We start from the raw sequence: 13,750 nt of genomic DNA, 5'->3' as shown, positions 1-13,750 counted from the left end.
GTTGGACTCGATGATCTTAGAGGTCTTTTCCAACCTCAATGATTCTATGATTCTATGATTCTTAGCTTCCTGTTTTCTTAAGTGTTGTAATGCATTTTGAATAAATATGCATCTTGTCGTCAAAGATCCATTCAACTACAGCTGAACATCGGAGTTGAACAGATCAGAGTTGTGCATAGAGATGGAAGAGTTATTACATTGTCCCATCAAGAGCAAGAACTGCAGGATTTCCTTTTATCTCAGGTAGACTCATATACATTATTCTTCCTTTTCTTGTAGTGTTTGGGAAACAGAAGAAGTTAGAACCTCACCTTTATCTATATAGAAAATGTTAGAAAACTTCAAATAAAGGTAGTGCAAATAGGAAGGTGGATGACTGAATTTTTCAGTATGTTTGTATAATGACTTTAGCAGACATTACTAAAATATAATGCCAGTTTTTACTAAGGTCAGTAGTAATAATAATTTTTTCCCTCCCATTTAAAATACGTTTCTTTATGCTACTCATTATGGGAGCCCTAAGATTTTTGCTTACTTCAGAACAAGTCAGTGAGAGTCATAGCAGACAATAAGGTATTCAATATATGAAATTTACTGTAACCAAGTCCTGTCTAGAGTAGAGATCTTAATGAGCCCACAATTACTGTCATTTCAACATTGTCTTGTTAATGTTCACTTTGCATCAGCCATTACTGAGTCAGCTGATACTTGAATGAACTGTGTTTTCTTAATTGCTTAGAGCAAGCTGCTGGTTTTATTCAGAAGTGACAGTCTCCCTACTATGCATTATAAATAGTCAAAATACAGGTCTTTAATAACAGTGGTTGGCCTGTTGCAGTTATACGGAACTCCATGACACAGAAAACAAGTTGAAACAGGTTCTATTGAGGGTATCTCTTTTTGGTCAAGTGTTTTCAGACTTGTTCACAGGGAACTGCTGAACAGTGCTAGGTACTTCCTTGTTAGAAGTGTTAAGTCTTGATACAGAAAAACATTAGTATTTAAACTTTTAAGCTGTTAAAGCTCAATGCTTAGACTTGAGCATTAATGGAGATAATATAATCATGCACCTGAGAACCTCAACTTTTTTTTTCCTGAGTTTGCTATGATAATACTCTCACAAATTTTATATATATATATTACAGCAGAGGTCTCATTTCCATTCAAAGAAAGGATTATTTCAAAATCCTGTTTGTATCACTTTAATTAGTTCTTCAGACCTAAATAAAGGGGATTGTAAATTGAAAGCAATACTTAAATAAAATGTATAAGCCCATATACCTATGAAAATTCATCTAACTGCATAGTCTGCTTAATATGGTCTTCTCTGTCTGCAAAGGAACACAAAGCTCTACTAGCACTTATATAGCATATATGTTTAAAAAAAAAAAGTTCCTCTGAAACTAGAGAACTTATAAGACAAAGTCAGTTTTATAAATAACTACTGTACAGCAGAAGAAAAAAAGCTTGGTAAAACCAGTAAGCAATTCTTTCTGTGGTGTGCAAATATTGAACAGAAGACGAACCTTTCGTTATTTTTCAGATGTCACAGCACCAAGTACATGCAGTTCAGCAGCTTGCAAAAGTTATGGGATGGCATGTGCTGAGTTTCAGTAATCATGTTGGTCTGGGGCCGGTGGAGAGTATTGGCAATGCATCAGCAATAACTGTAGCATCACCAAATGGAGACTATGCCATTTCAGGTAGTGTTTTCTATTGCAAACGTATGGAAAATCTTAAAATTCTTAAGCGAATTCTACAGGCTTTGTAAGTCTCTTTCTGAGATAGTCTCTAAACTTTAATAGAATAATGTCAATTTATAGCAAAATATTCTAGAAACAGTCTCTTTTCTGTATGGAATTGACACCTAAATAGAATCAATACTTTGCCCAGTAAGCCACTTAATATAAACCTGATTAAATTTACTCAGGCTTGATAATATTTCTTAGAATTAGCATAAAAAAAAAATAGATTACAGAAACCATCAAGATCCTGAGAGGAGGGAACAAGGCAAACAACAGGATCACAACTCTGGACTTAACGAGAACAGAGTTTGGTCTTTTCAGGGATCTTCTTGGAAGAATCCTATGGGATACCATCCTATGGAATGGAGAGAAGAGGGGTCCAAAAGAGCTGGTTGATTATTTTTTTCAAGGATCACCTCTTTCAAGCTCAAGAATGGTCATTCCAATGTGCAGGAAGTTGTGCAAAGGTGACAGAAGATCTTTGTGGATGAACAGGGAGCTCATGACTAAACTCATGACGTAAAAAGGAAGCTGCAAGAGATTATAAGTAGGACCAGTTGACCTGGGAGGAAGATAGAGAGACTGTCCAAGCATGCATTGATGGGGATAGGAAAGCTAAAGCCCATCTGGAGTTGAATCTGGTGAAGGACGTACAGGGCAACAAAGCAGCTTCAAACAGGTATGTCAGCAGCAAAAGGAAGACTAGGGAAAATGTGGGCCTGCTGTTAAATGGGGAGAGGACCTGGTGGCACAGGACATGGAGAAGGCCAAGGTACTCGATGCCTTCTTTGCTTTGGTCTTAAGACTGGCCTTCGGGAATCCCAGGTCCCTGAGACCCATGGGAAATTTTGGAGCGAAGAAGACTCACCCTCAGTAGTGGAGGATCAAGTTAGAGAACTTTTGAACAAATTGGACATACACAAGTTCATGGGACCAGGTGGGATGTATCCATGAGTGCTGAGGGAGCTGATTGATGTCATTGTAAGGCCACTCTTGATCATCTTTGAAAGGTCATGGTGATCAGGAAGGGTTCCTGAGGACTGGAAGAAGGCAGATGTCACATCCTATATTCAGGAAGGAGAATCTGGGGAACTACAGTCTGGTCAGCCTCATTGCAATTACTGGGAAGATGAGGCAAAAAACCAGTCCCAGAAGCAGTTTCCAAATGTATTAAGGAGAAGAAGGTGATGGGGAATAGTCAGCATCGATTTATGAAGGAGAAATTATGTTCAATTAGCCTGGTAGTCATCTCTTTGTAGAAGGCTAGCTTGGTAGGTGAGGGGAAAGCTACGTGTTATCTCCCTAACTGCTTATTTAAAAAAACAACCACCACCCCCCACACACACACACATCAAAACACAAAACCCATCCAAGCCAATAGAACACCACCACCCCTCCCCCAATCTTGCAGAATTTTGTGATTAAAAGCAACAGCTATCCTGAGTGACTTCATTCCTGTCCGTTTGAGATAAATCCACTAGAAACAATACAGTTTTGATCATGTTTTTCAACAGAATGGTGGGGAATACATCCAAGGTAAGAATCGGCAAAAAAACCTTTGCCCTTCCTGGCATCATTAGGGAAGAATAAATGCATTTGTAAGGTGTATGTGTGGGGTTTTTTGTCAAATGTTTCTCTGGTTTGCTCTAACCAAGAACATGCAGTGCTAAAGCAACAAAATCATAGAGAAGTGGGAGATGAGAGAGAGAAAATTCAAAGAGAAAAACTTTTTTTAAAAAAAAGTAAGGTAATTTCCCTTGTTTGCTTTCAGCGTGTTTGGAATTGAGTAGGAGTAATGTATAGCATACACGAGGAAGGATATTTAATATGAGGAATTCCTACAGTGTAAAAATGCTCATAAAAACTCTCTGTTCATCACAGTACGGAATGGTCCGGAAAGTGGCAGCAAAGTTATGGTTCAGTTTCCACGGAGTCAGTGCAAGGATCTCCCCAAAGGCGATGTACTGCAAGACAACAAGTGGAATCATCTTCGAGGGCCATTCAAGGAAGTGCAGTGGAATAAAATGGAAGGGCGTAACTTTGTGTATAAAATGGAACTCCTCATGGCCGCCCTAACTCCATGTTAATAACCTGTCAGCCTCTCCGTGGGGGGTTTGAATCATCGCTGTGCAGCAAACGATCACTGCCCGTGCAGCAAAGGGAAATGGAACCTATGGGGCAATACAAGAAAGCAAAACCAAATTTATTTCCTGTACAGATATGTCCATCGTAGTGTTTGTAATAAAACTTTTTTCGATGACATAGAAAATACAACTTTCTGAAAAAGTTCCTTTCAGCTGTATCTTTGCAGATTACTCTATCTAGAGTAACATAGCTGAGTAACTAATGTATTTTTCTTTTATAAAATTAAATTCAGTAGTCCTTTGCTACATGAAAGGTGTCTGCTCGGAGTCATTCCCTTTCCCCTTGTGCCCCTACTTTTTTGCAATAAATCTTTGCAAGTATTTCTGAAAGATGAAAATTATTAGAACTGAACTGTGCTATCGACAAGCCTTTTAGTGGCTTATACCACAGGGAGCGGCTATCCTTGTGGAAACTAAAGGACTCATTTGATGAGAAGTGGGACAACAGAGGAGAAGCAGAGCTCCCTTGTCAAGAATTAAGGCTAAACAAAACTTAAGATTCAAGTAACAATCTTCACTGCATGATGTTCTTGAGTTGGGGTTTGTTTGTGTTAACTGTACATTGATGTGGCTTCTGGGTGACCCATTTCTTTTTGAGAGAGATACTTAGTGATTTGTTTGAGAGCAGTGGGTGACCCATTTCTTTTTGAGAGAGATATTTACTTAGTGATTTGTTTGAGAGCATTAAGAAGTCACAGCTTGTGGCAAATGCCTTTCCTGTCTGATGCCTATAGATGAGCCTATGTGGTGTCAGTTACTTTGCTTGTTTTCTGTCCTTGTTTTTTGCAAGCATGTAGAGGAGAGGGCCTTGCTCTGCTTGCAAAACTCTGACAATTTGAGTTTGTGGGTGACTTGTGTAAATTCATGTCTGGATAGAAGCAGGTAACTCTTGTGCAGTAGACCTTGGATCTCCACACTTGTGCTGTTCTCTTTTTTTTCCTGCACTGGCACTCATCATCATCCAGGGAAACAATAATACCCTCCTGAAGATCAGCTCTTTTGAGTTCTTTTAAAATAAAAAAAAAAAAATCATGGTTTTGTCTTTTTTGGTTGTAATTGTAGTCTTCTTGAAGCTTCTAGTAAGGTGTTGCACAAAGCTTTTCTTTTGTTTGATGATTGATTGCTAAAGGTCTTTCTGAAACCTGTCTGTATGAACTGGTTCAGACTTAAGTCCATATTGTGTCTTACGAGGGGTGTGTGTATATATGAGAACTTGCACATAGAACATGTTTGAATTGAACATCATACTTGTATGGTGACAGTTGGTATTTTGCTGTATTCTTGAGCAATAAAGAATAGTTGTAGGAAATACATATTAAGCAACTGCTTGTGGCAAGCTGCTGCTCAGTGTGTATCCATACTTATGTTGGTGTTTGCCAGTGTGGAACATCTTGTTATTTCAGTTCCGTGAAGTACTTGCTTCTGTGCAACTGAACAGAAGAACTGAAGAGAAAGGGTTTTCCTTTCAGCTTCTGATGAGTTACCCAAGACAACTTAACAAAAATGAAAAAAATACTAGTGGAAAATAGTCTCTTGATCTTCTTGAAAGATGGTGAATCTTATGCAACACCTGTGATGCCAGGTCCAGTGTTGTTTGGCTAGCAGACACTACGATTACAGGCAGAGGGGTTTTGTTCCTTATTGAACAGTTCAGCCAACAGCCTGATCCATCTGTCGTGCATCCAATTATAGGAGGCTGTTTTGACTCTTGGCAACGCAACAAATCTCTTACTAATAATTAGAAGGTGAGCATATGAAACTCAAACATGTCTTTACACTTCACTATTCTTAACCTAAATTGACAGGTCTGCATGTAGTGATAGCCTTTTCGTCAAGTAAGCTCTTCATTACCAAGTAATAGGATCACTGTGGAGCTATTAGGGTCTCATAGTTGCAGGATTTGTCCCCTTCTGAAAAGAAACAATGGATGCAAGAGGACTTCTCTTGTGTTGCAGAAGTGCAAGCACTGCACATTAGCAGTGAAGGCATTTGTCAAGACTTTCAGGCCTAGCTGCAAAAAAAAAATTAAAAAAAAAAAGAATGATTAGGGACCCGGAGAGTCTGTCTTTTAGTATTTAATACACAGGGATTCCTAATTTTAATGGAAAACAGACTGATTAAGCTTCTAACAGAGGGACAGTCTTGAAATTCTTGGTAGCACATCTTTGACCATGAAATGAGGACATTAGTGGATGATTAAGACCTGTACAATTGATTGCCAAAGCAATCTTGTGAACTTGGACATCTCTTTAATTAAAGTTTAGATGCAAAATGCCTTAATCCCTTTGATCACTTGGAATGCTCTAAATACTCAATTTGCTGCTGTTCTGCATGGAGTTTCCAGCTGGAGTAAGAACAGCTATTAATTTCCGAACTTCCACTTCAACAGCTTGCTGTAAGACTTTAGATACTTCAGGCACCTCCAGTGTAGCAAGAAACTGCTACAGACAGCTTAGCCTCACGTTTTGTATATCAAATATTATTGACGTTAATAACGCATATTGACAAACATCAGTTTCAGAAAATGTGAATATTTTATAAGTGACCCTACCTATGTAGAGTAAGCGTGTTAAATTCTGGGTGAGGAATTGTCTATAAGGAAAGCAGTACATAGGCTAACTGTACTGTATGTCCTCACTGAATATTATTTCAATCCCGGTTGTTCATCTAGAATATTATTACCTAAAAGCGAGGTTGGCACCAGCCAAGGATGGGTGCCTGAAATTGCTGTATCTTTAGCCAAGCTGAGAGAGGTAGAAGAACTGTGCTAGTTGGAAACTTCTTACTACTGTTATAGTGCATCTTAAATTGACGAATTTTAAATGGTCATTTCCTATTTTCATCCCAGCTTTCAAATATTGTAGTTTAAAAGTGTAAGTGATCTCTGCAATTACAGCAGTGCATTCAAATGGTCATTCATGTCTGTGTACATTTCCTGACTTTTCCTTTGACAATTACAGTATCCAGGTCAATGTTAGCAGATAATAGTGGTGGTACGTGTAAGCTGCGCTTCTTGTCCTTTCTAAATAAGTCTGGCAGTGCACCTGCTATATATTCAGCTCAGCCTCACGCATAACTTCACGTTCAAGTTCTAAGATTTAGGGATTAAAAAAAATAATCTGGAACAGATAAACAGAAAAAAAACCATTTAATAATGTTTTCTGTATGCTATATGGATACTTTACTTCAAGCTTGGTGATTAAAACAGATGCACTTACAACTTCTTCTGTGTCATCAAAGCTTAATTCACTCAAAGATACAGAAGACTGGTAATACATACTTGAAGTGAAGAATTAGAACAAACTTACTTTGCCAAGCTGTGCTATAGCTAGGATTTTTTTTTTTTTAACTTCTCATTAATTAATTCTCATTTAATTTTTTGACCTCTTATCCTAGATGCAGGAAGGAGCAACCAGCTGCATCTGGTACCCGAATTGATGAGTGAGTGAGAGGCCCTTTGTACTACAAATGGCCAGTTCAATCCAGGGATGACTTTTTGAAAGTATTGTGTACAGGGTGCTTTGGGAAAAGCCTGTTTGCCTTGTTATACACTAGGTGAGGACTTCTTTGGTTTTCCATATCTAACCCATTGTACCTCTGCACCTGAGCATCGTAGTCCCTGACCAGAGGGGAAGCTCTGTCAGCCTGTCCTGTAAAAGCCTTATGCAAACAAGTGAGCTACAGTGTGAGAGAGGCAGTGGCAGCAGCTCAGCTCAAAAAGCCACATGGCAATCTGCAGACACAGACTAGCCCATGGTCTCTTACACGTTCAAAGCTTATTTCACACTGCAAAATTCTTCTCTTTACAAAAGCAAAACAGGGTAAGTTGAAGCCTGGTCAGTTTAGTGCTTTCTCACTCACAAAAGAAAATGTTATTCCACCTAGAAGATCTGCAGGTGGGAAATGTAAGTGTGATATGCAGATTCAAGAAAACACTAGTGAGATCACTTCATGTTTTCTTACAACATAGAGCACAGGTGGCTTCTCAACAAGAGCAATTTCAGAACTGTATTTGTAAATACTAAATTTCAAAGTAATGCTGTTTTAACTTTTCTTCCCAGATAGACTGTTCATCGGTGGGCTAAGTTTGCAAAGGACTCGACATCTTTCGCAATGAAACTGTTTAGTATTTTGCCACCCCACTGGTGTGATGTTGTCAGTATTTTATCTGACCCCTCTAATCATTATAGACAGCGTCTTCTTCAATGCCTGTGTGTAGTTCCTTGTTTAACAACCTTTCCTAGTAATGTCATAAAATGTGTGTTAATATCCTGGGGCAGTGTAAACAATTGGAAATGTAAGTGGGAGAACTTTGACCAGCTCGGCATTGTTTCAAAATCAGTTTTGTCTCATGAAGAATTACAGTTTGTCTTCAGAGCTTCCGGAAATTCCTTACAGCCAAAAGTAGCAGCATAGGCGCAATAAACAGGATTCAGTCCTTGCAATTAATTTTTTAATGTAATACTGTAATTAGACATTAAATTTATTATGTTGAAGGATGCTAATGGCTGCTCTGTCTGTAATAGGAGACTTGCTGTAGCCAAAATACAGGTGTCCTTCAAAACCATGACCATTTCCTTTATGATTTGATCTTAGAGGCTTGGCTGGTTGGTTGTTTTTAAGAGTGGTAGAGGCTGTAGATTTTATTAGCCACAAAAATGTGTTCGTGCTCAGCGTGAAAGCATACTCTTTTTTACTTTGACCTTGGCTAGCAGAGCCAAAATCTCAACAGGTTAAAACAACTCCATCAGACACTGTTGCTTTCATGTCTAATTAGCTTTGCAAGTCAGGATGTTTCTACAGTAGTCACAAATATTTTACCTTTTAGGTTTCTTCTCACTTTCCTTGCCAATATCTTCTGAGGTAGAATTGTTATTTTTGTTATAAGACAGTCCTTGGCTAACACTCAATGGTTTCCAATTCAATCTCTTCAGTTGTACTTGCTGCAAATAAAAGGATATTATTATTGATTGGCAAATGGATTGGAAGGCCAGTGTTCCAAAATTAACAACGCTGTGTTAATAGCTGAGACATTTTGAACTTTTTAATATTAGCTTAAGCTTACTCCTCTATAATTAGGTTTTAAATACATCTTTTCAAAATATTTAACTGCATAAAGAGTCCCTCACAATCTTTAAAGTGACACTGGTTTCTTCCCATACAAGACTAAAGGCACTATGAAAACTGAAGTCCATAGGGCCGGTCCTTACACCTCTCTTCGTGACTTTTGAAAGGAGGGCTCTTCTAAGGTGGAATCGGGGCATAAGTTAGGTCCCTGCTTTGGATCATGTTCTGGGAGATGACAGAGCAGGTCTCCAGAACTGTGGTTTTCCTAAGTCTGACAAATAAGTGTATTTGATTCAGACTTTGTAAAACTCTGGCTCTGTAGGAAGATTGGCTTTAACTGGAGGAAGGAGAGGCTTTATCCAAACAAAGGCTGTATATTCTGGCACGGTAGCAAAATTTTCAGTAGCTACAGAAGCTTGTTGAGCGGTGTGTGCACCGTGAAAACAGCAGCAGCCCTTAGAGCTGTAGGTGAGTGGCAGAAAGGAAGAGACAGCTCAAGCCAAATTCATCTCTTCTCGTATCAGGCTTTGCAGAGTTGACACAAAGTCTGGGCCATGAGGCTTAGGATTCTTGAATACCTGTGTTGGTCTAGTAAAATACTGATACTTAGGCTGCTTGTTGTAATGTGACAGCTTAAGCAGTCCTTATTAGAGAAGAAAGACAACCTTTTACCTGCAGGGCAAGAAACCACTAGTGGATCTGCACTTACGAAGAAGGGAGGTAAATGCCCGAAATGTTTTGAAGTGGTAAAAGAAACCTCCTGTTCCAAGGATGTGCCCAGATCTTGAGCCCAAGCCCGTAGCATCTTGCTGCCTAGGCTCTATGTCCCTGGCTGTGGCTTAGAAGTTTCTTCTCTAACATGTGAACGTTCCCTTCAGTGCAGCCCTTGATCTGCTTTTCATGATTGGTGTCTTTGACACGTGTTAGGAGTCTGCTTTTGATATTAGTGTTCGCTGAAGTCCGCAACTGGATCAAACATGAGGACAGATGAAAGGGGGGTTTGAGAGGAGAAGAAGAGGTGCAGTCCTCCATGAAGTGAGGTGGGAGCCACTCCCAAGGGCCATTTGAGTATTTTCCCCTAGGAGATGCCCTTCTGGTGCAGACCTTGAGAGCGTTGCTGATGCTCTTGACTTTGTCTCCTGCCCTCTGATAGGGGGTTATTGCAGCTCTGGCCTTTTCTCCCTAAGTTTTGCAGTTAGCAGTGTTGGGAAGTGTTTTGTGGTTTCTGATGTAAAATGTGTAAGGTAGATGACCTGTGAATTGTTCTGCAACTAAATACCTATTATTCAGTTACCTCTGCTAGTAAAGAGTTGAACAGGATAACTGAACTGAGCCCTTCCAGTCTTGTTTCTCAGTGTCCCTGCTTAGCACCTTTATGACTCAAATCACAAGTGAATTTTAGGCTCAAAATTCAGACTTGAAAACCCTATACCTTGACTGCATTCTTACAGAGATACCTGTTAGTTTGTGTGTCGTCTTCTTCTGGAATAGGTGCAGAGATTTATTACACAGCCACATGAAGCAGATCAAAATGGCAGATACTGCAGCAAGAAATGCAAAGAGAACTGCTACAAAATGTAGATCTTCATAGATAATCTCTGCAGGGAGGACAGAAAAAAATAAATATTATAAAATTGATTATGAGCAGATTAATGTTTAAACACAGGGTAAAGCCAAGAACTCCCATCTACTTAGTACCATAAACGTTGACTATGATGGTGCCATAGGTGTTGGTTCCATACTCCTCTGTTACAGTAATAAAATAGTAGCCGGCATCTCTCATGCCCACGTTCAAAAGCTGTATAGAGCCATTTTCAAAAGTAGTCACTCTGTCCTTGTACACCGTGGATATGTTGACATAATTCCCACTTTTCCACTCAACAATTTTGGTGGTGCCCCAGCTCGACACATGCTTCCACTCAATGGTGGCGACGCCTCTGCAAGAGTATTCAACGGAGAGCAAGATGTTTTGTGCCACTGTTGCGTTGATGTTGGGTTGTGGGACAACTAATGATACTACTCCGGGAGCTGAAAGAGAAAGGAGGGCAATGAGTGAGCAGGTGATGCTGACCAACTCTCCTGGGCAGGATGGGACCTCTGAGGGGCGATTGTCCTACCTATCTCAGTGGTCTGTTTTAAGAGAGGATGGATTATGCTCTGCAGTTTCTTTCTCTTTCTACTGACCATAAAAGGAACATACATAGACAATTAAAGACTAGATACACATTTTTTAATTGGTGATAGTCAAGAGAAACATTTCCACCACACAGGACAAGTAATTGCCTGTGTTTCAGTGTTTTGATACCAAAGAGAGAGTTTGGAAGAGTCTTTTTGGGGAAGGGAGCATAACATTTTCTGAAAACGCTGAGCCATGCTTTTGTATTCATCAGTAACTGGCTTTCCTTTAAAATCCTGCATTTAAATGAAAAGTTTAATTGCCATGGCCAAGGTAACCTATTATATTAATTAATTACCATCCCCCAAAAGCAGGAACTGTAGCAGGCTTAAGTATGTGAAGACTTGCTAAGGACTTCATCATGTTTTCAGGATGCGTAATCAACATTTGAGACAACAGCTTCGTAAAGGCAGCCAGTTATATGCCAGTGCAGATAAATCGCATGTAACCAAAGGTACCCAGTTTCACACGAAGTCAGGGACTTCATGTTCCTGATGATTTCCAGGCAAAAATGCACGTGAAAGAATATTTAATTCTCACCTAGTTCCTACTGATGCGATTATGGAGCTGTTCATAACACTGTGAAACTGAACTGACCATTTAGTTTAATATGTAACTGCAATAATTTCTGCTTGCATGTGGGTATTTCTGCATGAAGATTTGGATGAACACCAAACATCCAAGTTTCAACTGGCATACATTTTTTTTTTTTTATAATTAGTGGCATGTTTGAGACACTTGGCTAGAGACTAAAATCCTGTTATCTACCCGCAAAAATCAAGCCAGACAAAAGGCAGATAAAGCACAGAGTAAGCCTCACCGCTGAATGCCTTTTCCTGGTTTGGCTTGGGGCAGCTCACCCGCTCTCCTCTAATACTGTGGGAACAGCCTGACTGCAATAGCAGAACTGAAAAAATAATGCTGAGCTGCAAATCTCTCTAAGCCAGCAGGGAGGGAGGATGAGACCCTCAGCTACACTGAAGGAGTGCAAAGCAGGACCCCTGGGGATGCTCCTGGAGGTTCTGCAGAGACGTCAGGGAAAAGAATGGTTAAAAAAGGCAAAGAAAAAAAATCTCCAAGGGAAAGAAATTCTTTTAAAAAATCTTATTAAAAAATAAGAACCCCCCATGACCAGCAAAACCCCAGAGCAACCACAAATGGGGAGAGATGGGTAAAGGAATTACAAGCCAGCTTCACTCTGTGATCTGTAGCAGAATTTGGAAACTCTACTGGTCAAGGTAAGGCAGGGAAGCTCGAGAAGCCAGCGTGATTCCCAGGTCCTTGCCTATGGGTCCAGCACAGAAGAAAGCCCCAGCTGCTATGTATTTGTTAACCAGATGGGATCTACGCTTTTTCCAGGGTGAGACTCCTGGGATTCCCCCTTCATGGATATCTTGTCATGCCTGTGCTGCCGGGTCCCCTTGCAGGGACCCCACGCTTTCCGGGTAGCCCGGTGCATCCTCGGCTAAGCTGTGGTCTGCCATTCAGCCTGTGTGCAGGAGAGACTAACCAGAGCTGTGAAAAAAGGGGTTTGTGCCAGCTAGAGAAACAGAACAGACGGGAACCTCTGGTAATCGCTGCAAATTGTTCTAATTGTTTCTGCTCCATGTGTTTATGTAAAGGCCTTTTGCTCTGCTTCTGACTAGACAGGAGCTGAGTGTCTCACCACAGTGACCCTTTTATGTTTTGATAAAGGCATGGCTTTGTTTTGAATATGTGATTGCAAGGTAAATATAAAAAAAAAAATCCTTCTATTAAATTATTTGCAAACGTGTTCTGTCCCTATGCAGCACACAAAGCCAAAAATGGCAATGCAATAACCATTCAAAAATATTTTTAATACGCAGTTCGCCTAGATTACCTGAACCGGTCTAATCCAAACAAAGCTGCATCGGCCTTGAGAGCAAACATCACACCCACCTGCAGCGCCCCGTGCAAGGCCACTGCGCTCTGCTGGTTGCAAAACCAGACCCTTCACGCCCAGTAAAACATGCACCGAGGAGAAGAGGGTACTGGTGCTGCTCGAAGTGCGGTGAGTTTGCTGTCCCTGGTACGCTGCTGCACTCCAAAGTATTCGCCTGGCTGAGAGTCAAAGCTGGAAGTGCGGCTCTGTGTACCAGACCTGGCTGTAGCAACGCAGCTGGGCCTGCAGCGTGCTGGGGAATGGGCGGAAAAGGGCTGGCAGCGAGGAGCCTCCATGCAGGAGCTCTGAAATGGGGGGGACAGCTCTAAAATGGAGCTCTTAAACTCTGGGGACAGTTCCTCCACCCTTCGGTGTCCTGCTTGTGCGTCACCTTGATGATGAAGGAGACGCCGTGATGTGTCCAAAGCAAACCCACTGGTGGCACTGCCCACCCCAGTTCCCAGGCGTGGGGGCTGGCTGCAGCCTCCTCTCGCCCCCGCTTGGAGACGACTGGCCAGCTCTCTGCGTGCTGCCCTGTCCCCACTCGCCCCCCGCGGCGTGCTGGGTTAAAATCCACCTTCCCTCTTCTCCACCGCGTTTCCCAGCGTGACCCGAGCCCTTTCGGGCTGGTTAACCGGGTTTGTTTCCTCCTCCTTGCTTTCCTCTCTGTTGTTGGGAATGCAGGGGGGAACGGCGGCTGCTCGGGGCCGCCCCC

General features: G+C 41.1%; 2 protein-coding genes across 2 annotated transcripts in view; one reads left to right on the top strand and one right to left on the bottom strand.

Moving 5' to 3' along the window:
• The window catches only part of MED17 (mediator complex subunit 17), a 14,978-nt gene extending 10,495 nt beyond the window's left edge, over positions 1-4,483 (top strand). Inside the window, exons 10-12 of the mRNA XM_009282408.2 lie at positions 126-243; positions 1,544-1,703; positions 3,627-4,483. Of these exons, the coding sequence (XP_009280683.2) occupies positions 126-243; positions 1,544-1,703; positions 3,627-3,832 (484 nt within the window). The 3' untranslated portion in view covers positions 3,833-4,483. The remainder of the gene's footprint in view (positions 1-125; positions 244-1,543; positions 1,704-3,626) is intronic.
• Positions 4,484-8,788: 4,305 nt separating this feature from the next.
• VSTM5 (V-set and transmembrane domain containing 5) overlaps positions 8,789-13,750 on the bottom strand; it is a 23,256-nt gene continuing 18,294 nt past the window's right edge. Inside the window, exons 2-4 of the mRNA XM_009282398.1 lie at positions 10,655-10,984; positions 10,414-10,554; positions 8,789-8,832 (exon numbers count right to left, since the gene is read on the bottom strand). Coding sequence (XP_009280673.1) covers positions 8,789-8,832; positions 10,414-10,554; positions 10,655-10,984 — 515 coding nt within the window. The remainder of the gene's footprint in view (positions 8,833-10,413; positions 10,555-10,654; positions 10,985-13,750) is intronic.

The sequence above is a fragment of the Aptenodytes forsteri genome, unplaced genomic scaffold (genome assembly GCF_000699145.1).
Source record: "Aptenodytes forsteri isolate BGI_AS27 unplaced genomic scaffold, ASM69914v1 Scaffold75, whole genome shotgun sequence".
NCBI classification, from domain to species: domain Eukaryota; kingdom Metazoa; phylum Chordata; class Aves; order Sphenisciformes; family Spheniscidae; genus Aptenodytes; species Aptenodytes forsteri.
The sequence above is the reverse complement of the archived record's forward strand: the minus strand, read 5'-3'. Positions and strand labels throughout refer to the sequence as shown.